The sequence below is a fragment of the Melospiza melodia genome, chromosome 5 (genome assembly GCF_035770615.1).
Source record: "Melospiza melodia melodia isolate bMelMel2 chromosome 5, bMelMel2.pri, whole genome shotgun sequence".
In the NCBI taxonomy this organism is placed as follows: domain Eukaryota; kingdom Metazoa; phylum Chordata; class Aves; order Passeriformes; family Passerellidae; genus Melospiza; species Melospiza melodia.
In genome coordinates, this window is record NC_086198.1 from 18,024,889 (window position 1) to 18,050,428 (window position 25,540).

Here is a 25,540-nt window from a genome sequence, read left to right on the forward strand (position 1 = left end):
GGACAGTCACTACACTTCTTTTCATATCTTTAAATATCACCTCATGCTTTATCAAAAAATAATTATGGCAAGCTGCTTAACATCCTCTACAAAGAGACACAGACATTACTGTGAAACTTTTAATTTCTAAGAATGCATTTTCTTTTGAAGACAAAATCAAAATACTTTCAAGTTTCATACACATTTCTGATAACTTTTTTAGTCTTATGCAATTATAAATGATAATAAATCTTGATATAACAGAAGATACTACATAATAAACCTAAAAACCAAGGTGTGAAAATTGGGTGTGATTTTTCAATTTATTTTTTCTTTGACCTGCAGGAATTAAATTATCTCACAGTAACCATTCCCTTCCTGAAGAAAATACCAGATCTTGACAGCTTACAAAGGTGGAGGGAAGGTGTGATAGTGGTACAAGGATGAGAAAAATCTGCACTACAGAATCTCTCAGGTACCCAAATATTTCTGATTAAGAACAGCCACCAAATTAACATGCTGTTATGTTACTGCTATACACCCCAGTACAGGCATAAGAACATAGTTCCTTATCTTCTATATAAGTCATTCAAATTTTGTCTGCACAAGATTTTCTTATAAGTTATTAGATCTATGTTAATTTTTCAATAAAGTGATAATCTTATCTTCAACATCACAGAATACATCAAGGGCTTTAAAAATCTTCTATTAGTCATACAGATACTTTTACAACTTTTCAAAGGCTTTCCCTTTTCAAGAGCAAGCTCATAATTTGAGGTATGCTTGATTTCTCTTTACCTAATTTATGTCATACCTGTAAACAAAAATACCTCAGAGACAAATGGGGAAATAAACATATTTTGGCTCTGCAGAGCTGAGATGTAACATTCACATCAGCTTGCATAAGCCAACACAGCGTTGTGGTAAGTGTGTTACAATTAGAACATTTCAGTGTGACATACACAAGGCCAAGATAATAAAACATAACGAACACATTGGATGGGAAATAACTCCCCAGAGAGCTAAATGATGAACTCTCCAGGAACAGGGCCTGTTTGAAAAACATCTAAAGCAGGCAGGTCTCACGTGCACCACATGCAGGCAGAAAAGAAGTTTTCTATCCTTCACAATGCATATATCCACTGATTAAGGAGCTTTGATGATCCATCTGGTGACACAGAGGGATGTGTTTCCTAGGCACACTGGAGGGCAAAGTTCCCTCTTCTGTAGCACAGATTCTACAGTACATTTCTAAATTCATTTCATGTGTACATATTGACATTAGATTTTCACACTAAGTACAGACTATTGAACAGCTGCACAGAAAAAAATTACCTCTGTTTCTGCTCAGATATTTTAACTAATTTTCAGAGTGTTCTTTTTGTCAAAGTACATCGATCATAGACATGCACTTCACTGAATTTGCATCTCCACAACAGTACAGCGAACAGGACTAGATTTCCAACTTTCAAACACACACCTTGATATAGGGATGTTCCTTGCATGTGGTTCCCCACTGCCTAGCACAGCGTTCCTCTTTCCTGTGCTCGTAGAATTCGGGATTACGGAGAATGGCAACGCGGCGACCTTCGTACACCAGTGCAATTGCTGTGCACCCATCGAGCCTCTCCTTGTCTTCTTGAGTAGCTGTTAGCACTATAGGCACTGACAGATTAATAACTCCCCCTGCAGAGGAAAGGAAAAAAGCCCTTTATCCCTAGTAACAGTCATTGATGTTGTTATAAAAATCTACCTAATTAACATCTTACTTTTAAGGCTGTAAGTGTATTACATGACAGGTAGTTGAAACACTTAATTTAACGGGGATTAAACAACTTTTAGAATGAACTCATTCTTCCATAAGACACACATGCTATAAAATTGAGAAAACATTGAGGTTTGAGAAAGAGTACACTGAGGTTTGAGAACATTGTTCTGAAAATACAGCTCAAGCAAAATACACAGCAAGTACTTAGAGCTGCACAAAAATATTTAAACTGGCAGGATACTACTTTTTGGGAAACTTAACACCTTTCTTAAGAATCTCTATAAAAAGTAGAAATACACAAATAACATTTTAAAATAACTCATCCAAAATATCAGACAAGATTATTACTGGAGTGGATAATTAGTAGAAAGGAAATCATATTCTCAGTAGACACAATTTGGGCCCCTAAGAAAAAAGACATTGCAATAGGAGTGGGCAAATGTACCTAAGTAGTTACCATGCATAACTGAACTGTTGCAAAAGGTAACTTTTTTTGTATACTTAAAACTGTATTCAAATTCAAGCATTTACCTTCCAGAAAAAACTGCTGAATCAGGCAAACATTCTGCATAGTTTGTTCAGCTGAAAGTTTACCAGCTACTTCACTTCTAAAACTAAGGGAATATAGCTGAATTTTAAGGTTGTGTGGTCCTTCTTTTTAAGTACCTACTTCACTGCCAGATGCTGAAGTCTTCTTTTTCTTTTCTACAAGAGTGAGTTTTGAGAAACCCAACAGAGTAAATATTCTAAATCTTCTACAAAGGCCTGGGTTCTAAACTTTTGTGTGGTCTCCAGGAGAAAAGTCATGGACCCTTTAAACTTAATGGAGGTTTTGGCATTTGCAAAGACTCTAAAATAAGGCTAATTTTGCTATAATTTAAGCAATACATTTTTATTAGGCAATTAAATTTCTTAAGAAATTAAAAATTATAAACCTGGATGAAGAGTTTAAGAGAAAAATAGATCCCCCTTCTTTTATAATGCAAAATATATAATGTGCAAAATATATAATGCATGCTGTGCATCTCCTCCTAAATTCAGTTTTGGTGCCCAGTTATTTTCAAAGCAACTAGGTCATAAAACTGAATTTGGCAGCAGTCACACAGAGTGGTTTGACACCCCAAAAAGGATAAAAAATTGCTTTGCAGACAAGTAAATAAATATTTCAATGTATGAAGAGATGTCAAACCTGTTGATTATTTTGTCCATAACCAACAAATAAATACATAATATCTTCTACGTTTTTCTTCAGCGACTGCACAAATAAGAAACTGAGGCAGGGCAGTGAAGCAAGTCTGTTAAATCACAGATGAGCACAGTGTCAGGATGAGACGTTTCCAGACAACTTAATCTTTAAAGGGAGACTATCAACACATCTGCACTGCTCTCCACAGCTCAGAAGTCAGTCAGTACGAACACTGCTTTTAAAGGCCAAAGGATGAGATGCACTGCAGGTAATAAACCATTTCCCTCTCTTCAGAATCAAAGCCCTGCAAAATGACTGCTGCTGTAGGACCCAGAACTAACATACAAGCAAGGAGGAAACTTTGAGAGTGTTGTTTTGACTTAACTGTTGCCATTGCTGCAACTAGCAAAGCAGCTTTAAGGCAATCACATGTTTCTAAAAAGATTTGCATATGTAAGTGCTGTAGTAGATACCTAAAAAGAGAAAATCAGGAGCAGGACATTTAGAGGAACATAATGATTTTATCCAAACTTAGGACTGAAAATTGTTTCCATCAATAAGTTGCTATTTTTCATTACTTGTATTTTTTGTAGCACAGACGAAGTACTCAAAACAACAGCAAAAGAAGTTTAAAAAATTGTTACATTGTTATATCTGAAACACTCACCCATACAAGGTCTTAAATGCTTTATAAAAATCCTGATTTACAGAAAATTACAGGACAGGACTAGGACCTACAAGCTATTTTAGCAGTTGAATGCATTGCATATCATCTGCAGAGGACTTTTCACCTGGATGGATGTACAGAAGGCAAATGAAATGAGAACAAAACTAGCAGCCCAAAATTATACTGCAAAGTAACAGGATGGCATTATGCTGTCTGGGATCGCACCTAGACAAAAGGAAATTAAGAAATATAAGAAGGATGACAGATTTCTGTATTACAGAATTGAGAGAAAAGCAACTTCTTTTTGTTCTGCTATTTGGTCTCTAGCAAGACAAGAGTGATGCAAAAGGAAGCATGAATATAGGAAAAAGACTGGAGTAAAACAGCCTTGAAAGAGGAATAAATGAAAAATGACAGAGGATCACAATCAAACTCCAAAATGTAAGGATGTTATGACTTACTATCTTAACAAAGTTCTTAGCCAACTGGTAATGCAAAATAAAATTTATTCATTTAAATCATCCCTGGAAATTACAGTAATTCAATTACACGGGACAATTGTTCATATTCAGATTCTGATTTCACACTTGCAACAGCTCCAGCACTCAAGTCAGTTTGTTGTCCTTTCCTTCATTACTAATACAAAACAAATCTTGTGGTCACAGAGCTAAACAACAATTAAATTAGAATTTGGAATTGCAAGATAAATTTCTTCAAAACAAATAGAAGTATGCATTTTAGAATTAAATGTTTTTCAGAAATTAAGATATTTGAAAAAAAAACTGTAAATGCAAAAAGACAAAATATTCAAATTCTAATATGATGGTAGGTATAAAAAGAATAAAACCATCACATCTAAAACTGGTTATTTATAATATTCTATTCCCTTATCCCAGACCCAAAGTTGTGCACAAGCCTGATAATGTTTTACCACACCACCACTAGAAAGCAAAGCATCAAAAATATTTTGGAAGTATGGTTAGTTTGCTCAGTTTTACAAATGGTGTGTTTTACCCTACCATCAAGGAGACAGTCAAAGTGAAGGCACTGGAGGTATTCTCTCTCTCTCATAAAGCCATTCAGGGGTGTTGCCCAACCTTCTGCTAGCACTTGTACCCACTGCATATCCACCTTGTAAAGAAATGGAGAGATAGACTTAGAGCAGATAAAAGTTGCTGCTTAATTACTGGCATCAGGTATTAATCATAATAGATCATGCTTTAATTCTAAAATGCAGGACAGTACAAATGGAAGATTTCTCAGTGTTACCATTTCTAATCACAAATAATTCAAAGTTTCTACAAGTAAGGAAAAAAAACTTGTTCCTCACTGTTCATATTTTTGGCTATTTCCCAGTCTCTACACTGGATCAAATTTCCATGTTAAAAAAACCAAACCAACAAACACACATCAACAAATTTTATTTATAAATCTTGATAAAGTTCATCTTAGTAAAATTAAAGAATCCCACTTGCCTTTATCTAACAAAGTAAAATAACAAAGATGTTAAAAAGAAAAAGAAAAAGTAATAACAATATATATGATTACCACTAAAAAAATCAGAATTATGAAGGTAAATATTAAGAGGTCTAATCTTTAAAGAAATGTGAAATAATTTCTTTTCATAAACTAGTGAGACAATCCAGAACTAAAATTCTCTCTGGACTAGTACTTGTTTTAGCAGGAGATATCAGTTTACACAGAATTTCCTTCCTTAGCACTCAGTCACACTATGACTTAGTGTGTGGTCTCCATTATTTCTGCATGTGCATTACTAAGACTTGGTCAAGTTTTTGACAAGGACAGGCTTTGCTTGTGCAAGTCTCTTTTGCAAAGGGCATGACTAATTTTATTACACTGTTTAATTATACTGAGGCAAGTACAAAACACAATTTATTCCCAAAGTCACATCAGAATCTTGATTGATATTTAACAAGCTGGTGGTTGGGGGTGGAGGGAGAAATTATTTGTTTTTCTAGATAGGGAGCAATTTAGAAAGGGACCCTACTGAAGTTTAATAATGGTGACCTTAAGTATTTATTCCTCAACAAAGCAATTAATAGTTCTAAACAGATGTATGTGGAAAAAAATAGAAAAATGTGAAAGGAAGTATCAATATTCATTACTAGTAGAAGACCAAGAAAATTTTAAAATTACCTAGTTGAATGCTTAGTATGTCATCTCAATCCTTCAAGGTCTACTCACAATAGATGCTGAACTCTGAGCTTAGCCAGCTCCTAGATCAAATGCTTAGCTTTAACTTCTAGTAATACCATCAAAAAGCCAGTGCAAAAACTCATCCACTGTATCTGTGTTTAGGCTTAGTTATACAGAATGAATGAAGTAGAACAAAAACACAGCCAGAAGCAGCTTCATCTAATTGCTCTGAGTTGAAAAATAATGTATTTAACCAAAATAAGAATAGGGCTGATCAAGTTATTCCACGCTTTTCTATATTCTCTCTGCTGGAAACTAGAAACACAGCACAAGTATGCTCTAATCAGCAAAAAAGCAATTAACTAGAGCTGGTCTTTGCAATTGTTTGAGTTTGGTATGCATATTAAAAGTTAATGTTGTTCAGCTGAAGGCTACCAACAGGAAGAATCAAGAAGTAGTAATTGATTTCCCCTATATTTCTAGGCAATTACAATTCACAACAAAATGGTTTATGTAAGTAAACTAAAAAAAAAGGAAGCAATACTTCTAGAAACAATTTCTCATACAAGACATTCCAGGCATGGTTTCATCCATGGATCTGGAGGGAGTGTGGGAGGAAATCACTGTAGATTTTTGCTCCAGGGTGGGGATAAACTAAGTAACACTATACCAGACATTATTCATGAAAGTATGAAGATGTATTATCTCTGGTAAGTAAACAAAGAAACCACAGATGCTGTTGCTTTCACACAGGGAAAGAAGGAAAAAGTCTATCAAGTTGTATTCTGTAACCACTGCAGGTATTTCTGCTGCATCTATTTACACTAAGCAACAGATCAGACTGTCCTTCAACTGCAGGAACGAGACAGCTGAACACACAATACCTTATTTATTTCCAGGGTTAACAGAGACTCAGCATCAGTTTTGGCCAACTGTAACTTGTTTTCTGGCACATAAAGCTCTTTCACTTCATAAGAGGCATCCACTGGTACAATGTCCTGTATAGAAGGAATAAACAGAACTTAATGTTTGCTCAGAATGTCTCTTAGGCACTGAACACACATCAAGAAGTAAAATTCTAATGTTGCACTAGACAGCAGCAAGAATTTATTAATTATGCAATTTTTGCTCATCTAAAAGCCAGCACTATTCCACGATTATGACATATTGTTAGTTACTCAAGCCAGCAGACTGGCTAAAGTGAAACATTCTGACAAGAGGTTTTTTTTCTAAACCTTAAGTAACCCATATAACATTTATCTAGTAAATATTTAACTATTGAATTGAATGAAGTTTTTATGACTTCTTAATGCCTACATTATCTACAGTAGAAAGGCAGACTCAATGCTTTTAATATGCTGAAGAAGTAAGAAAAGATTTAGAGACTAAGCATTTATGATTTTCAGTTATTCACTATACAAGACATATTAGAAATGTCAACATGAAGGCAAAATACATAAAGCTCCTTCTCTACTGAAAATTAATACAGAAGTACACATTAAAAGTATTTCCTACAGCTAATGCCATAACACCAGTATTTTCATCTATATCCTAACTCTTAGAATATTTAAATGTGACATCATCTGTGCATATATATGCAATGAACCAAAACCTAGCTCTATAACCAACATATTTTTATTTGAAAAAAAATTCAGTGCTCTTCCATGTGTATTAAGCAAGATATTATCACTCCACAATGCTTAAGACTTTAAACTTGTTGGAAGAGATCAACAAAGATAAAACCATAATTAAAAGAAGAGAGAAGGGCATTATGATAAAACTGTTAAGAGTCTCCTCCAGCGAAGGATGGTGTAATATGTCAAAACCCAGTCAAATGTTCCAGTGATATTCAGTAGCAAAAAATCAGTGAAAAGAGGCTGACTATCCTATTTAAAACACATATTTTAGTGTTTGAGAAACCTTTGTAAAATAATGCTTTACTTTTGGAGGAAAAAAGCTCACCCTTAGAGAACAAACAATAATTAAATTATCTTGACTTTTCCAATATATGCAGGGTAGAATAAATAGGCATGCTTGCAGAAAACACAAGGTTACCTCAGGAATTTTAATGCATTTATCAGACCTTAGGCACTAACTCCAAGCAAAGAAAAACAAAGGCAGTAGAATAGGCTGACAAGTGAGAGATAAAATGACTAAGGGAGTATCAAGATGTGATGAGTTTCACTGCCTGTTGCATAATTCATATGCTCAAAGACGCATCAAACGAAGACAAATTAAACTAGCAATTAGAAATGATGTTTGATAAGGAAAAGCTTGGTCCATTACATATCAGACATCACTTTGGAAGCAGATTTTAATACATTGTGAGTTAGGCAAAATCAGCCTTTTGTTTTCTCTGCCTGAGCAGCAGCATGACAGCCCAGGAGAGCTGCAGCAGACTCCTGTGACAACAACAACCCCAGAATCAAATGAAGGTTTTGCCTCCTGTGAGCAACACTGTAATGATGGAGAGCCCATTAAACTGCCTCACAGATTTCCCTCTGGACCCTGGCTCATTACCAGGTGAGGATGTCCTAATTTTACAAACCATCAATAGCTTAAAATAACGTGCCTATTAAAAAGATCTCTTCAAGTATTACCCTGGTTTTAGTGTCCCACTAATGGGCAAAACAAAGGTTTCACAATGCAGTTTCTGTCAACAATCTACTTCATTATACAAATGTAAACAGCTTGAAGACAGTTCTAGCAACAGAGTCTGACATTGGGAGAACTTGTAGGACTGCTAAACCTAGACTCCCTTGCACACATGAAAGTGGTTCTTAAAACATCAACTTAGACTACAAAAACATCAACAAAACAAGAAAACCAGCAACAAAAAGAATCCATGCATCTTTAAACTGCATGAATTTTAGGAATTAGGAAAATGTTAGGCTAGCAAGCCATCTAGTGACCATTCTGAGGCATCAGTTTTACAGAAAGCTTAATTCTACCAAAGGACAAGTTAAAGAATATTCCACAATATTTGTTATTTCACAAGGCATTCATATAAAAAATGACAAAATACTAAAAAATAAACTAGAAGCATTATGGAAATGTGCCTCCTCACACTGGGGTGGTGGGTTCTTTGCTGATGCTGATTGCCTCCAGAAATCATCTAGTCCAGTCTCCTGCTCAAAACTGGTCCCACTACAGCAGGCTGCTCAGGACCTTGGCCAATCAAGAATTTAACATCTCTAAGACAGAGATGTTAAGACAGAGCACCCCAAACACTCAAAGCAACTTATTCTAATAATTGACCATCTTTATAGCAAAAGGTTTTCTCCCCTATGTCTAATTTTAATCTCCCATATTTTATCTCATGTGTGCTGCTGTGTATACTTGTACACCTCTAAAATAAGTCTTCATCAGTCTTTCCTATACTTTCTGACTTGGATGATAGAAACTGCAACAAGAACTCCTTTAGCCTTCTCCAGGCTGAACAAATCCACTTCCTCCCAGCCTCTCCTTGTGCAGTGACATACTCTAGCCTCTGGCCATCTTGGTGACTTTCTGCTCAGCTCACAGAAGCACATCAATGTCTGTTTTCTTCTGGGTGAAGGAGAAAGGCACAAACCTGGACAATGTATGCACACAAGGTCTTAACAAGTGCCATATAGAATTGGAAAATTGCTTCTCTTGAGTTCCTGGCTATGCCCCTGTTATTTAAAGTAGAGCATGTAGGTAGCCTTCTCTGCAGCACAAGCACATTTCCATAATGCTGAAAAATGTTTTTATAATGCTGAACAATTTATTTCATAGAATCATAGAAGCATACATTGGTTGGGGTTGGCAGAGACCTTAAGGATCATCTAGTTCCAACCTCCCTGCCATGGGTAGGGACACCTTCCACAAGACCAAGTTGCTCAAAGCCCCATCAAACCTGGCCTTCAACACCTCCAGGGATGGGGCATCCACAGGTTCTCTGGACAACCTGTACCAGTGTCTCACCAGGCTCACAGTAATTAATTTATTCCTGATATCTAAACTATCTTTTGTCACTTTAAAGCCTTGCCTTCTCCCTAAATGCCCTTATAAAAAGTCCTTCTTCACCCTTCTTATTCAGACTACAGGAAATCTACAGAAATCATATTCTCAAGATAGCACTGAATTAATATAGTCTAAAACCAAGACACGCTCATTTAGCCTTGCCTCGACTTCACTGTCTCTCACAGAACTAAGCAACCCCTAAGGTATCGTGCCATTCATTATACTGTTATCTTCAAAGAAGAGGAAAAAAGTGCTAGATGTGCCTTGAACAAAGCTGACTGGGCTAGGAGCCAGCATCAGCACTGTGTACCAATGCAAGCCTTCGGGAATCATTATCTTGACACATGTGACAAAGGTTTCTATAACTATGAATTGTTCTGAGCAGGAGGCACAGGGCCCCTCCAGGCAGAAACTGCCACCTCTCATAGGTGGGACTCCTACACAGCTCTCCTATTTTCTTCAAAAAAAATATTCAGATGGGGGTTTGGGCAAAAATTATTTTATGGTTTTCTGCCCTGTCTTATCTCCTGAGCAACCCCAAGCAAACAGTCATCCTTGAGGAATTTTCTTGAAAATTTCAGTACAATCTCTCCAGAGCTGTACTTACACAGAGGGTTAAAATTAACTCGTACCGGCTGCATGGTGAGCCTGTTTGCTTGTATCAACTTCAACACTTCATAGAGCTTTATTTACTCAAACTACTGTCTATACCCAAAACTTCCAGAACATCCAACTCACACAACTCACATAAAAAAACATGAGTTATTATCTGCAAGAGTATCTCAGTTAAAAAGAAATAGTTATCTGGAATATCATCCACTAACCACTGACTATAGATAAGAATGTAAAGAAACACATTTCTTCTACATGAGGATTAGCAAATTCTGGGGGTATGGTTCCAAGAGGATAAAGCCATCTCTTTACTGCCTTCACTTTTAGTGTTGGGTTTGGGGTTTTTTGTCTGTTTGTTTTGTTCTCCATGCGGCATTTGTCGGGGGTGAGGTTTTTTAGGTTGGGTAATGAGCCAAATCTACTTATCAGGCAACAAGAGAAGGCTTGGAGACTTCAAAAGGGATGGTGTTGATTGCAGGCATGAACAAGGAAAGAGATCTACCTTTTCAGAAGCTATGAACCATAAACTCAACTCAGCCATGTCAGAAGAAGATAGCTTTCTGAGCTGGTCATTACACAATTGCAGGAGTACTTTTACTAGTACAAGAAAAACAGTGGAAACAAGGGAAAGCAGACACAAGCACAGCAGCCCCTATTTAAGTGAGATCAAATCAATCTGTAAGTGCACTCCTGTCTCTTCACATGTGCAGTATATATTAATTGAGACAATGTAAAAATTCAGACTCTTTAAAATTGGTTGCTAGCATTTTTAAGTCAGCATTCACTGTTGGTTCTGTAACAATTGAGACAGCCTCCTCTACAGTTATTGATACAAATTAATTTTCCACTTGACCAAATCTTATTTCACTTGGAGATCAATGCTGTGCATTGTTTATACTTAAAAAGGAAACACACAATAAGACAAGTTTAAAAGTTTGAATTCAAAGATGCATAAGCCTTTATGTGTCAAAAACTGTCTTTGTTTTTCCCAGCACTTATATTCAGATTGCGCATACAAATACTTGGGAAAAACATTTCTAAGATATGTCTCCATTTCTGCTCACCCTCTCTTGAAGAAGTTCCACAACTTGTTGTATACAATCATTCACATCACAGGAATCAGTTTTCAGCACAAGCTCTGGGGCTTCTGGTTTTTCATACTCAGAGTCAATCCCAGTAAAACCTACAGAACATAAAACAAAAATATTAGGTGACTTCCTCCAAAAGATGACATCACTTTAATGCTGTTCACAAGCAGTTTTCTATATATAAATGAACACAACAGGCAGGAAGATGGAGTTTTAGCTTCCTTAATACAGGAATTCTTAGGGAAATCAGCAGGCTTTTTCTTTATCTTCTTTGTTAATCATAGTATCTGACAGCATCAAACATCAGCATTCTGCAGTACATACAAAGCACTTATTTGTTGGTGAAGCTATTTGATTTTTACTGTGAATTAAAAAGGAGCACTGGCAGAAGAACTGTGCACATCAACTCAGAGCTTGTCATGCTATCATCTGACTGTTACTCTTAAAAAAATAAATAAAGGATGAAAAAATATTAGGAAAATCCAGCATATATGTAAATTCACACTCATACCACCAAGCAGTACTCTGAAGTAAGGAATTCCAACACCTTTTACATTAGTTGAGCTAATTTACTCATCTCAAGATAGCTGCTAATGTAAGATTGATGACTGTGTTTATTATAATAGCTGTCACAGACTGTACAAGCTACCAGTGACACTTGTTCTGGCCTACTTAGCTTGCAACCTGCTTTGAAATTGTGGAGATTCTACCACCCATGCATAAACAAGGAAAAATCAAGCCCAAAGGCAAAGAGTATCAGCACTACAAGTCACATCTGCATCAGGAATATCAGCTGGGCTTCAGCAACTCAACACCTGCATCCTCCACAAATGCAAATGCAAACATTAGCACTCCAGTTTTTCCCTTTGGATTTAAATACCCTCAAAATTAGTAGTTTTGTTCCTCCTCTAAGAAAAATATCAATTACTGCAGTACCTCATGTAATAAAGAAAGGCTGGTACCTTTTCCAAAACCTGTATACTTTATAAGGATCTGATTACTGGAGGAGTGGGAACATGAGACAAAGAAAATGTCTCACTACCATTTCCAGAGCAAAACTTGATAACAATTGCTCACTTTCCTTATGAATTGGCAAGTTTGTTTAATTTTCATCCTTCGTATATCAGACAGGTCATAAGATAAAGTCACTGCTACACCCACTTGTATCTTACTCAGGCACTGTTTACCTCACTACCACTTCTTCAGGAACACAGTTCTATTACGTGGCTTGTAAAATTAACAAAATACTAAGGATGCATAAAATAGGCACAAATAAGGATTCTGTACAGAACTGTATCTTTGTATCATGTCAGCTCAAGCCATGTTGCTTTGACTTTGAACAAATCTTGGTTCAGCTTTATTTATTCCTGGTGCTTGCATTAAATATCTTGTAGCACTAGAAGTATCAAGCAACCACTCACACAAAATGTCTTTGATTTCTTGAATTTTGTATCACTTCTGATTAAAGTGAATTCATACAGCATCTGCAAACTCCACCCCCAGAAGAGATTACTTTAAAAAAAACTGCTTTGCTACAGAGCTATCTATCATCGGCTTGTGAAACTGTAACATAACACAGCAAAGCAGCACTTGAAACAATACTTGCAATGAATGATTGCACAGCTAAGCCTTTTTTACTGCAGGTTATACTTAAATCTTGACCTGAGGCTGGGAATAGGAAATAATGTCCATGGGAACTAGAATAGAACACAGATTTAAAAGTTAGTATCTTCAGAAGTGCTCTTAATGGTCTTTACAGGTGACAGTGGCCGTGTTTGACTTTTTAGAAGAAACTAGCAGGTTTTAGGAATGCAGTTCTTTAAAGACTTTAGAAAGGATTAGGCTCTTTTCAACTGGTAAATGCACACACAAGGAAGACAGACTAATCCTCAATCATTACGTGGTTTCTATTGCAACCTTTAATGTGCTCAAGGCTTTTTCTATCTGTGGTCAGCCACTTCCTCCCTTTTACTGTCCTACACACTTAGCTACTCAGTTCCATGAGTTAGAAGTTAATTCCAATTTTCTTCCCAGTCCTGTCCTGAATCCATGCTCTGTTTAAGGGTGATAGACTTGAGCACATCCACTCATCTGGAATGAAATTACACCAATGGTTCACTAATTACACCAATAATTACACTTCTGTAGAAAGGATGTGATTACAACTAAGCTCACCTTTAATTTCTCCAGCTCTGGCTTTCTTATAGAGTCCTTTAACATCTCTCTGCTCACAGACATGCAATGGGGCATCCACAAATACTTCAAAAAAAGGCAAACTTGCCCCTTCATGAATTCGTCTGGCATTATTACGATCCTGCAAGAAAACAGAAGAAAAAAACTAAAAGGTTGTCCCCATATATTTTTACTGGTTTTTGCCTTTGAAATTCATTTTAAAGAAGATGACAGCCCAACGTAAGCAAGCTTTCAAAGTTTCAAAAGAGAAATGTGATTTGATTATCTGATGCCCTGTAAGGTACATCACTTTGGCTACAGTACATCACATGGTAAAAGCTGACAGGAAGATGTGAGATATCTTACATTAAACTTGATTTATAACAAAAACCCACAACCAAACCCAGCCAACAGAATGCAGGGTTTTCTATATCCATACATATATATCTGAAGAATAACATCTGCCTAGTTGAGTACAGCAGGGAGGAGGTGTTATCTGCTGCTCTTGATATAACCACCCTTCTCTCCCAAGTACCAGTCTTCCCTACATTCCTTAATCTGACAAGACTTGTGTAGTCAAAATATTGTATTATTTGCATTATTTTATCGTATTCTTTTTATGGCTTGCCAAGCATTGGAACAATATTGGTGACTTTCACTGAGAGAACAAAAAAATTCTTCCAAAATCCACTAAAATCTTCTCTTACTAAATAATGTTCATTAGTTATTTTTCTCATAGCTAGAGACTTCTGTTATACTGTAGAGTTTGAGTTCCCCAAATTATTATCAGAAGAAGTGTTTGCACCACTTTAACCAAAGAAATAACACATTTTCATTCTGTGAAACACCTAAACTTAGTCCCTGGGTCATTCTTCAAGAAACTTGGGTGTTCACACATCCTTTTTGTCTCTCCCCTCCAGGTTCTTATGTACAGGTGAAAACAGTCTTAACACAACAATGTGAACATGGATTTACATTAATTTTAAGTTTTAAATAAATGTCATATTGTATACACAACATGAAATAAAGTAAAAAGAACCTACAGGCAATTAAAACACTTTTCCCTTAAGTCACTTGGTAGAAATAACCTTCTCATCATTCATTCACTAAAAGAGAAATTGCTTCTAAAAGCAATTTGCCTAAGCCTTCAGGTTAAGTGTACACCTAGTCTTCATATTTAAAAAGTACTGGAATCTACATGGATCAAACAAGATATTGCAATTTTAAGAGTCTTTCTTGGAACATCACTTGAGCTTGTTTGTATTATTAGAGTAATAATTCTGTCTAATGGACTGAAGGATAGTTCCACTTATAGAACTAATGTCAGCATTTTATATTTTAAATTAATATTTCTGTTTTGAGCAATCACCTCCATAAAGCACAAACGCCACCAAAAAAAAACCAAACAACCAAGTAAGTATTAGATTCTGGCTATGCTCAGAAATGGATTTTTGTAACTAGGATTCTGAATGATATTTTGCATTTTCCCTACACTTCATCTAGATGTTTTTCACACTCACCTGAGCATAAGGAGAGATGAAGCTAGTAATGCACACCAAACCAGCATCTGCAAACAATTTAGCAACTTCAGCAATACGACGCACATTTTCCTCTCTATCTTCTGGTGTGAAACCCAGGTTCTTATTAAGGCCTTGGCGGATATTGTCACCATCCAAAGTGTAGCACGGAATACCATGGCACACTAAATACTCCTCCAGTGCCATGCTCACTGTGGTCTTCCCAGCACCAGACAGACCTAAAATAGTCAATAATAATATAAATATATAAGCATAGGAACAAGTTAAGGCAAGTTGTAGTACATGTACATTGTGAAAATCCCAAAGTGACAGGCATCAGCAGCAATGCCTTCTGGATAAGCTTACTTGGAATATAAGCCAAGTGGCTTTTACACAGACAATAGGTAAAGAGAGAGTAAGGTAAAGGGTTTTCTCCCTCTTGTCTATCTGGGAGGAGGCTGTGGTAAGTTCACTGATGATTTCCTAAGTTAAATCAGCTCAGTGTTGAGTTGGGCAAGAGGTACAGCTTGTGCTAGGCAAGAGAAGGAACACAAGGCAGGAAACAGAATGGTCTTCTTTTGGCAGCAGTTACGTACACCCCCATCACAGAAAATAGGCACAACAGTCCAAAAGAAGATTTCAGCAACTTCTTCATTTACTTCTCACTGAGGTCTTTGGCTTGCCATTTTTGTCCCCACATCTAGCTTGCTATTCACTCACATGCTCTGTCTTTTCACACATCATTTGGTCTCCAACATGCAATGAATTGCAAAAGTTAAGGTTATACATTAACGTACTTAAAAACATTCCTCAAGCTGACAAGTCTTTAAAATAACTTACACTCTAAAAATTGCATATTATTTTACACATTAAAGCAATGGTTTTCCACATTTTTCCTAAATTCCTCAGTTTTCTTTACGAAGACCCTCTGACTCAACATTCATTAAAAAAGAGCTCTCAATAAAGGTTACCTTGAAAAATGAAAAGCAATCCCTGAAAGATCTTTCCATACACTCCAACTCCATGAGTGCTGACAAAGTGAGAGAGTCTTGGAGTGTCCCAATATTTCAGCTTTTATTCTATTACCTATTAGAATTTTGAGACTCATGTTTGCATGGTTCTAGAATGGCTAGTATTGCTTACTTCAATGCCTACAGTCCTTTTCACCCTTTCTCATTACTGCTCAAACATCTTCAAAAACCTAGCTTCCCACACATATTCTTGATATCTTACCACCACCCTCCTTCCTGAAAAAAAGGAAATTGAACATTAAGATTACATTTGTTTAAAAAGAACATTGACTGGAAAATGTTGCCATGCAGATAACTGAGAACACATTTTTATCATGACCTTTTTCAAAATTAGATTAATGAATTACCAGAAGAAACAGAAAGGCAGCCCACCAGATCATTTAAGCATTGAGACAGGCTGGAGCTGTGGGATGCAAAGAGGGAGAGAAAGGGCTCCATTCTTTTCCTAATGAAATACATGACAGCAAGCAAATCTGCTTGGAATGGCTCTCAGCAGTTTGTTAATGACTGCTTTACATTTCACACACATTTACTAACACTAGTGGAAATCAGTTTTACTTAATGTAAATGTAGTAAGTTTCCCTAATACTTTTTATCTTTTATGTTGCAATACAACAATGTTCTAAATGTTTACAAGCCAATTAAATTGTATATTTTGCTATTTTTTAAATTACCAGATTAACTAAAAATAAAAATAAAACAACTTTACAGGGAATATTTTAAAGCTTCCAAAAACTTTGCAAGACAGAAAAAATTTCCTCACTGTTACAAAATAAAAAATGTCTTCCAGAATGTATTTATCTTCTCTGTATACAAAAAAAAAAAAAAAAAAAAGTCCCACAGAGCTGACTTCAAAACTAACTGCCAGTATGCATTGCCTAAACATGCAATTGCTGTCCAATGGCACAGGTTTATATTGAAATGTTATTTCAAACCAAGGAGACAATAAGAATCCAAAGAGAAGAGGCTTTTACAGAAAAGATCCAGAAGTACAGACTCTTACAAAAACAAAGCTGTGTTGCATTTCATTTCTAAATAGATAAAATAGACAGTACAAAGAGACAGAATTGGTTAAAACAAAAAGAATGGGGGAAAAAAAGCAAGACACACAAAGGAAACCAGAATTAAGTAGCAGACAGTATCAAAAAAACAACCCTCTCAGAGCACTGAACAAAATATATTCTCAAGTTACTATTTGTCCCAGAGCAATTTCCTGCTAGTCTACCTAAAAATAGTAATAAAATTGCATCAAGGTCTTAGATTTCACAAACATTCAGTGTTGCATGCAAAAAAGAGCTACAGCTAAGTAGCTTTTCAAAGGAGTAACTAACACATAAGGATCCTCAGAAATCCATGGCTGTACCTGTTAACCAGACTGTGCATCCACGAAAACCACTTCTTGTTCCTACCACTTGGCCTCTCTTATTCCTGCTGACATGATGAGCTTGGTAGGTAACATTGGTTGCCCTTTGCATTCCCTGCAAAAGAAGAAGTCGATTAAGTCTTTGATAAAGGGTGAGTTGGCAAAGCAAACAAATTCATCCACAGGCACAAAGACTTGAGGACAGAAAAATGGAAGTAAAACCAATACTGATTCCATCAGCTCCAGCATGGACCAAAGGCGGCACAGGAAATTAGAAGAGTTGGCCAGAGACAACCACACCCCTGGGGCTACTTCAGTGAAGCTTGGGACTGACAGGTTAATCAACTTCTACTTTCAAATAAAACTTGCTTAAGAAAAATCAACTATAAAAAAAGAGAGATAAACTGCTAGAGCTGCTTGAGTTGACTTCTATTCAAGTAATGTTAGGGATCTGCTTGGTAGAGCACCATGACAGAAAGACCTTAATGGAACAGGGGCCCAAGAAAACTGGTTAATATTCAAGGACCCTCTCTTCCAAGCTCAGGAGTGATTCATCCCAACGAAGAGGAAGTCAGGCAAAACCAGCTAGGAAACCTGCATGGATGAACAAGGAACTCCCGGACAAACTCAAACCCTAAAAGGAATCCTACAGAGGGTGGAAGACTAGGGAAAATGTGGGCTCTCTCTGGATGGAAAAGGGAGACATGGCTACCAGAGACATGGAAAAGGCTGAGGTAGTCAATTATATTTTTTGCCTCAATCTTCATTGACAAGTGCTCCAGTCACACCACCCAAGTCATGAAAGCAAATGGAGGGACTGGGACAATGAAGAACCATTGCCCAAGGTAGAAGACCACATTTGAGGCCATCTGCAGAGCCTGAAGGTGCACAGTCCATGGGACCTGATGAGATGCATACACAGCTCCTTAGTGAACTGGTGGTGGAGGATGTGTCTAAGTCATGATCCACCATATTTGAGAAGCCACAGCAGTTTCTATTGAAAAAGGAGGAACATAATCTTGTTTTTGAATAGGAAAGTAAGGAAGACCTGGACAAGTACAAACCCACCAGTCTCTCTTTTCTGCCCATCAAGATCATGGGGCAGAAGATCCTGGAAACTATGCTAAGACACACAGAAAATAAGGAGGTGATTTATGACAGCCAACTTGGCTTCACCAAGGGCAGATCGTGCCTGTCAAATTTGGTGGCACTGGCTCTTTGGCTCATTTTTAACTCCTCAGAGGCCTTTTCATTGCAAACCATGCACATCTCTTCCAAATTTCAGTTAAGCAAGTGTCTTTATGTGTGGCACAGTCTCCAGTCTATCATCAGTCTCCAGACAAGAGATAGTTATCATTGATTCTAAATGTTTAAAGAAAGTATTATTTCAAGGAACTTTTTAAAAAATCTATTTTAAAGATAGGGGTTTTAAAATATAATTTTAATTAAAATAAAGCTGGTTACCGAGTTTCTTAAAACTATTCAGCATAATAACCTGCTCTACAAATAAATTCAGTAAGATAAGTCTACTGTCAAACACATGTCACAATCTGAAGTGAGAGAGCCCACAGGAAGATCAGCCTTGGCATCATCCCAGACTTTAATGGTATCTGGTTATATGAACTTTGTGAAAGATCAAGACCTTAGATTGTCAGACCATGCATGAACAATCAAACAAAAAATAGGACTTTAAAAAAAGAGAGAAGGGGGCAGGGGATGAGAGGGATTAGTGGTATCTTTAATGCTGCTTTGGCTTCCCTTGCTTGCAAATATATTGCCACTACCTTCTCTTTCATCATTGTTTCAGTGCCAGTCGAAAAAGAAAAGATGCAGTATATTTGATATAAAAGAAAGTAGGGACTATTTTCCTCTATGGAGTACTAGCAGAGAGCTGTTCATAGTTACAGAGAGGGACACCACAAAGCAGAATTAACAAAAATATGGTATCTACTTGTGGCTTCAAGGACTGCTGCTACATCATTCTTCTATTCAAAAGTTTATCCATAACTTATTTGGAAATCATGAAGTTGTGTGATTTTATGCCCCACTTCTAGACATGGCTGGGCTCACAGCTAGTACAAACAGAAGCCCAAGGTAAGAACCTGTGCTCAGTTTTAAACACAATAACTCTGTAATTCAGTGGTGATAGTCCAGCAACTAAAGTTGGATGAACACTGAATATCAACCCAGAAGAAACCACAATCTGCAAACAAGTTATAGCCATACAAAATGACGTTATGCTTGCTGATCATGTTACTTCAAATAATTTATCTCCTAAAACAAAGCTGGTTTGTGCACAAAGTGCACGCAATACAGCTGACTAAAACCAAAAGTCAAAAAGTCAAAATCTTTCTTCTTATAGCAGGAACAATTATGCAGTACATAAAATTGGAGATCTCAGTGAGCAAATTGTGGAATTAAAACTAACACAAATAATTGAAGTGCTTCAATTAAAAGCTATATAGTGCATAATGAATGTACACAGCCATTCAAACTAACACAGTAATAGCTACATTCTCTCTCATTAATTGCAGTTGTACTGCATTGTACCAGCCACTGGAGAAACAGCAGTCTCAAAGCACAAATCCCATGCCACTGTCTCAGTAAGCTCTCTTACAAGACATAAACCCACACATGCTTGGCTTTTGAACCCTGGCAACAAGTCTGTCATCAGACTCGTACATTAGAGGTCAAATGTCTCATCCAAGGAGACTTCTTCCAGTCCATATTCCATAAGTTATATCAGCTTCCTCTCTTTTCTAGGAAACTAGGAAAGCAGCAATGAAACTAATCAGGGTATTACACTAAGTTTAAAAAACTCACGAAACCCTGAGGAAGTAGGCTGGAGGGATTCTTAAAATATGAAAAAGACACAACATTTATGAAAAAAAAAAAGTATTAATATCTACTTAGCAGAGATGAGAAATCACAGCAAGGAGAAGGAGAAGGCCTTTCTCGAGGATGAGGCACACGTGTGCAGTGGAGCAGCCAGCAAGCTGAGCAGAGTGACAATAACTCACCTGTACTTCAGAAGCAGGCACCTAAGACTAAAGGTTACAGTGCCCAAAGAGTCTGCATGCACTCAAACACACACCTGCCAGCCACCAGCTGACCCACCTTTTGTGTCTGTGTACAGGCACACAAACAAGGCAGCTCAGCACTAATCCTGGGCAAAGCAGTACCCAAATCCCCCTTATCTTCTGAAAGAAAACCAATTTTAAAGAGGTGCTCTAAAAAGTTAATAATTTAGCAAGTCATTCTCCGTTGCTGAAAAAAGAAAAAAATAAAAAAGTAGTTCCCGAATTATGTTCACTTTCCTATTAAATAATTTGCTTCCCTATGATTTGCCCACACCACTGAGCATATATAGCTGAACATTGTATCTTCAATAACCCAAGTTTTTAATTACTATCCCTGACATACAAATACAAATATTGATGTGGCACAAAAAAATACTCACTGGCACATATTGTTTGTGGTCTTGAATTATTTAGGAAGTCTTCAAATTCTTGTACATGAAATTTGATGACTATCAACTGATGAAATTAAATGACCAACCAAAATGATACCAGACATAAAGAACAGTCATTTCCTTTTACACTATATCAAAGCATCACTTTGGAGATCTATATTAATAATGTTAAAAGAAATGAAACTAAGGAAACATGGGATAGAAAAACAGTGTGATGAGCAAGTTCTCTTTGAAAAAGCTATTTTCAAATTCTATGCCAAATTACATTCACTGTAGTAGTCACTGCTGTAAGGACACACTACATTTTTGTAAAGTGGCTAATGAAAAAAAGGGCATTAATCACCAAGGTTTATCTGCATTTTTAACAGCCATTGGATATTTCCACTCTGACATCCCCATAAAAATGTCTTCCACCCTGCAACACACTGCTTCTGCATTCTGTAGACAAACACTTCACCTTAATATTTTCCCTCCTATTTTGCCACGTAAAACAGAAATAGTGCTTCAGTCCATTGTGCTTTGTTATAGCAGTAATGTCAGCTGAGAATGCTGATTTACCCCTCCTTTCTTCTCCCCCACCATGCTGGTTCATTTCTCACAAGAAACTTAAATTGCTCCAAAAGGCAAACATCTTGGGATTGAAGTAAAAAAAGGGTACTAAAGAAATCCTTTCTTGGATGTGCACTGGAGAGCTGCAATGATAAAGAGGGAAGGACAACCCCAGTGTTTACTTTTCCTGCCATGAAGGTAAATTTTAGCTTTGCAGGTAGTTGACCAAGGAAATTAATGATTACAGACACCTTGAACAAAAGAAAGAAAGAAAGATGATGGGGGTCAAAAGGAAATACTAACTCTGTCAACTTTTTTATGTACAGACTTCCTAAGATGACATAGTTTTTTTATTATTATTCTTGATGTTTTGCCCAGTTACAGCTATAATTTTTTTATTGCCAAAACCAAATCAGACTTTCAGTGCCAAACACCTTTGATGCAAGAACACAGACAGGGAACCAGATGATGGAAAGCAAACCCAAGCTGCAATGCCAAGATCATAAGACAGCCAAAAGAAGAGATTATATCTTAATTGTTTTATGGTTAACAGACAAATGGCATATACACTGGCATAAGCTGAATTTATTCCTCATTACTTCCAAGCAACAATAAAATATCATGATTCCACGATCAATATCAAATTTTAAGTTTTCACAAAGCAATTTACTCTCTTCTGGGGAAGGAAGTAAATCTTTCCTTGGCAAGCTGAGACTCCCCAAGCTGCATCATAAACTTGGGACAGCTTGAAGCTGGAAGGATCAGAAAACAGACACAGTTTCCATATAAACCACATACACTGAAGAAACTGTAATTCCACATCTTTCTGCTCTAAGATGACAGTATTGGTTTCCCAAGCCAGGAACCCCCATAAGTTTGCAAAAGCCACACATGCAATCTCCCCTCTGAATTGCAGTCTTACTTTCAATGCCTTTCTCACTTCCAGTCTTAACAGAAGTTCTTTAGGTCATTTGTTAACTTGCTCACCATGGCTCTTATAAACCAGTGACTCCCTGATAACAACACATCTTTATGACATTTATTATTCAGCACTGATAACCAATTGGTAGCTTTCTTTTTATTCCCTGCAAAGTGTTCTGCTCAATAGCCAAACAGAAACTCAAACACATGGAGCAGTGCCCATCTTTTTTGTCTACATACAAACACAAATAAGGAAAACAGACATGGTTCCAACACAAAAATTCAGCTACCACAGAGGTTATACCTACATATTTATATGAGATTTCAGGACTAAAAGATCTGTCAGGAATACTTCCCATTAGCTACTTTCTCAATTTCTCAAATTCTGGTTTGAAAATCTGTGCTTTGATTAGGACAACTGTGCTTGGGAAGGAAGGGCAAGCCCAGAAATTATACCTGAGCAATATCTTTTACTCTTTTAAACTCATAATTCCCCAATCCATATTCTGCCATAGCCTATACCATTACATTTTCTCCCATTTACAACAAGAATTCTTACTTGGATCCTTACAATAGCCCACCAGAAACCAGATTACCACAGTGACAATAAGGCACTTAAACACCTCTACATAAAGCACCACCCAAGCTGCCAAATGCATGCTCTCAACACAGACTAGCTCCCCTCTGCCAGGTGCTCTAAAGTTGGGACAATTTGAAAGATCACAGCAGCAGCAATCACCTAGAATCTTCCTCAGTACTGTGGATACAAGAAATTCAGTGCTAAAGATATTATTAAGGAGCATGTCTTTGCTTGCCACCTGCTGCCATACCAGTATGACCAAAAGCAGAGACAGCTCATTGACCAGTGCTGGAGGGGACTCACTGCCTGGCCTCAGAGGGGATGGATAAAAAATGAAGCCAAAATTACCCTACTGAATATGCTCTCAGAAACAAGAATTGGAGCAAGTTCTCATTCTGAGTCACCTGCAAACTGACATAACAGCTGTTAGGAATGTTAGGAATCCAAGCCACTCTAAAGAAAGTGTTCCACATGTCTCCCTATTAAGCCGTGTTCTCCACACTTAATGGCAGTGTCTGTGGCTATGCTGTGCCTGTAAATGGGGAGTAACTGTTTGCTGTGCTCAGAGGTGGGCTTGGCAAGGGCATTTCCACAGGCAGAGGTGTATTTTGAATCACACTGCACACACAGAGAAATTCTGAAAGACGGGGCTCTGCCTACTCTCCTGGGGGCTGCCAAGTCCATCAGGGTAAGCTGCTTTGCCTTCGCTCTCAGCTGAACAGATGCAGAGCCAGAAGTGCCAGAGCATTTGCCTGTGGAGCATGTGAATCAGCAGCACTTTTACTCTTGGTGCAGCTTATTGGTTTATAGAGAGCATTTCAGCTGAGGTCTTCTGAAGAAAAAGGGAGAAGTGGAAGACTTCCTCTGCTTGCCACGTAGCACAAAGGGGGTTGCCAACCTCAGCTGAGCTCAGCAAACACTTAATGTCCGTTAAGGAATTGCCCCCGTTTGGACAAAGCTATCTTGGCTTTGCTTGTGATGAAGGAAATGATACAGAGTAACTTTTGCATACACTCTGTTAACCCCACGCAGACATCGTCTGTTTCACTATCTTCTAAACATCTGATTTTGCTTTTTTCTAGTGGAAACTGAAAGAATGTAAATTGCCGATTACTCTCTTTGTGAACGAGTTTGAGCTTGTATGCGGTGTCAGAGGCTTGGACAGGCACAACATCTACCCAGAACTACGACAGCAACTTCCCCGTTTTTAAGGCAACAGCTGCCTTTATCAAGAAAGCTGTGGCCTGCGCTACTCACAGCAAGACTTCAAAGACTGATTTACACTCTTACATTCACATCAAATTTTTTCTGGATCTTATGTCTTGCCTGTTTCAACTCAGCATTGATTGAAAGAAATCATATTTTCTTTTCCATTTCTTTTCGCTTGTCTTGCATCATCAGAGGTATCAAATGCTCTCAAAGGCCTGCAATGTCTCTTCTAAATAGCTGCATTTTGGTCTTTGCTGTAAACCGATCTTCCCCCATCTTTATGAACAAGAATGAAGGCTTTGGTTAGATTTTTTTAAGCCCAGTCTCGACAGTTTTCCACATAACACCCGCTATACAAAGAACCCCAGTCTCTGGCCAACTCAGGTTTATGAATGGCCACATTGTACATCGCATTCTTAAGTCTTCCTTCTTCCAAAAAGCTGGAAGCCGAGGGCTCGCGGCGGAAGAGGCAGGGATGAAGCCTTCAGAGCTGGGCGCTCCCCGGAGGGGCTCCCTGCCCTTCCCCGCAGCCGCCCCGCGGGGCTCCCGGCCGCGCTGCCCCCGGCGCTGCCGCTCCGTGACCGGGCTCGCCCCGCCGCGCCCCCGCCCCGCATCCCTCCCGGCCCGGCGGGCAGCGGCGCCCGGAGCCCCGTCCCGGCTCCCGCTGCCGCCCCCTGCCACATCACCCCGGCGCTCGGCGCTGCCTCCTCCCCGCTCCCCTGCCCCCACACGCCCACCTGCCCCCGGTGCACCGCCCGCCCTCCCGCCCGCTCACCCAGCTCGGCACCCTGTTGCTCAGCTTGACTTTCTTGCACTGGCTCTCGGGCAGCTCCATGGCCGCGGGGCAGCGAGAAGAGGAGGCAGGGGAGGAGGACGCGCCTTCCCGACTGATGCTCGGCACGGATGAAGCCGCTGCCGCCGAGGAGCTGAGCCGTCTGCGCACTCCCGCGACTCGGCCAAAGGTGGTGCAGGGAGGAGCCGCGGCCCGGCGGCCGGAGGGAGGGACGGCCGGAGGGAGGGAAGAAGGGGAGGAGGGAGACGGCTGAGGGGAGCGGGAGCCACGGCAGCCCCGCCGCGCGCCTGCGCCGCGCCGTGACGTGCGCGGGGGGGCGGCCGCCGCCACTTCCGCCGCCGCCGCCTGGGCTGCTACCCTCGGCCGTGTCCGTGTTCCTGTCGCTCCCTATCCCTGCCCATGTCCATTCCCCTGTCCTTGCCCATGTCCATGTCCCTGCGACCCCCCGCTGCCCGGCCTTGCGCCCACGAACGCAGCTCGCTTCATTCA

The 25,540-nt window shown here is 38.6% G+C and overlaps 1 protein-coding gene across 1 annotated transcript in view; it reads right to left on the reverse strand.

The window, feature by feature from the left end:
* The window catches only part of PAPSS1 (3'-phosphoadenosine 5'-phosphosulfate synthase 1), a 39,893-nt gene extending 14,609 nt beyond the window's left edge, over window positions 1-25,284 (reverse strand). Inside the window, exons 1-8 of the mRNA XM_063156459.1 lie at window positions 25,034-25,284; window positions 17,528-17,642; window positions 15,137-15,372; window positions 13,620-13,758; window positions 11,421-11,539; window positions 6,642-6,755; window positions 4,620-4,731; window positions 1,460-1,665 (exon numbers count right to left, since the gene is read on the reverse strand). Of these exons, the coding sequence (XP_063012529.1) occupies window positions 1,460-1,665; window positions 4,620-4,731; window positions 6,642-6,755; window positions 11,421-11,539; window positions 13,620-13,758; window positions 15,137-15,372; window positions 17,528-17,642; window positions 25,034-25,093 (1,101 nt within the window). The 5' untranslated portion in view covers window positions 25,094-25,284. The remainder of the gene's footprint in view (window positions 1-1,459; window positions 1,666-4,619; window positions 4,732-6,641; window positions 6,756-11,420; window positions 11,540-13,619; window positions 13,759-15,136; window positions 15,373-17,527; window positions 17,643-25,033) is intronic.
* Between the last annotated feature and the right edge of the window lie 256 nt (window positions 25,285-25,540).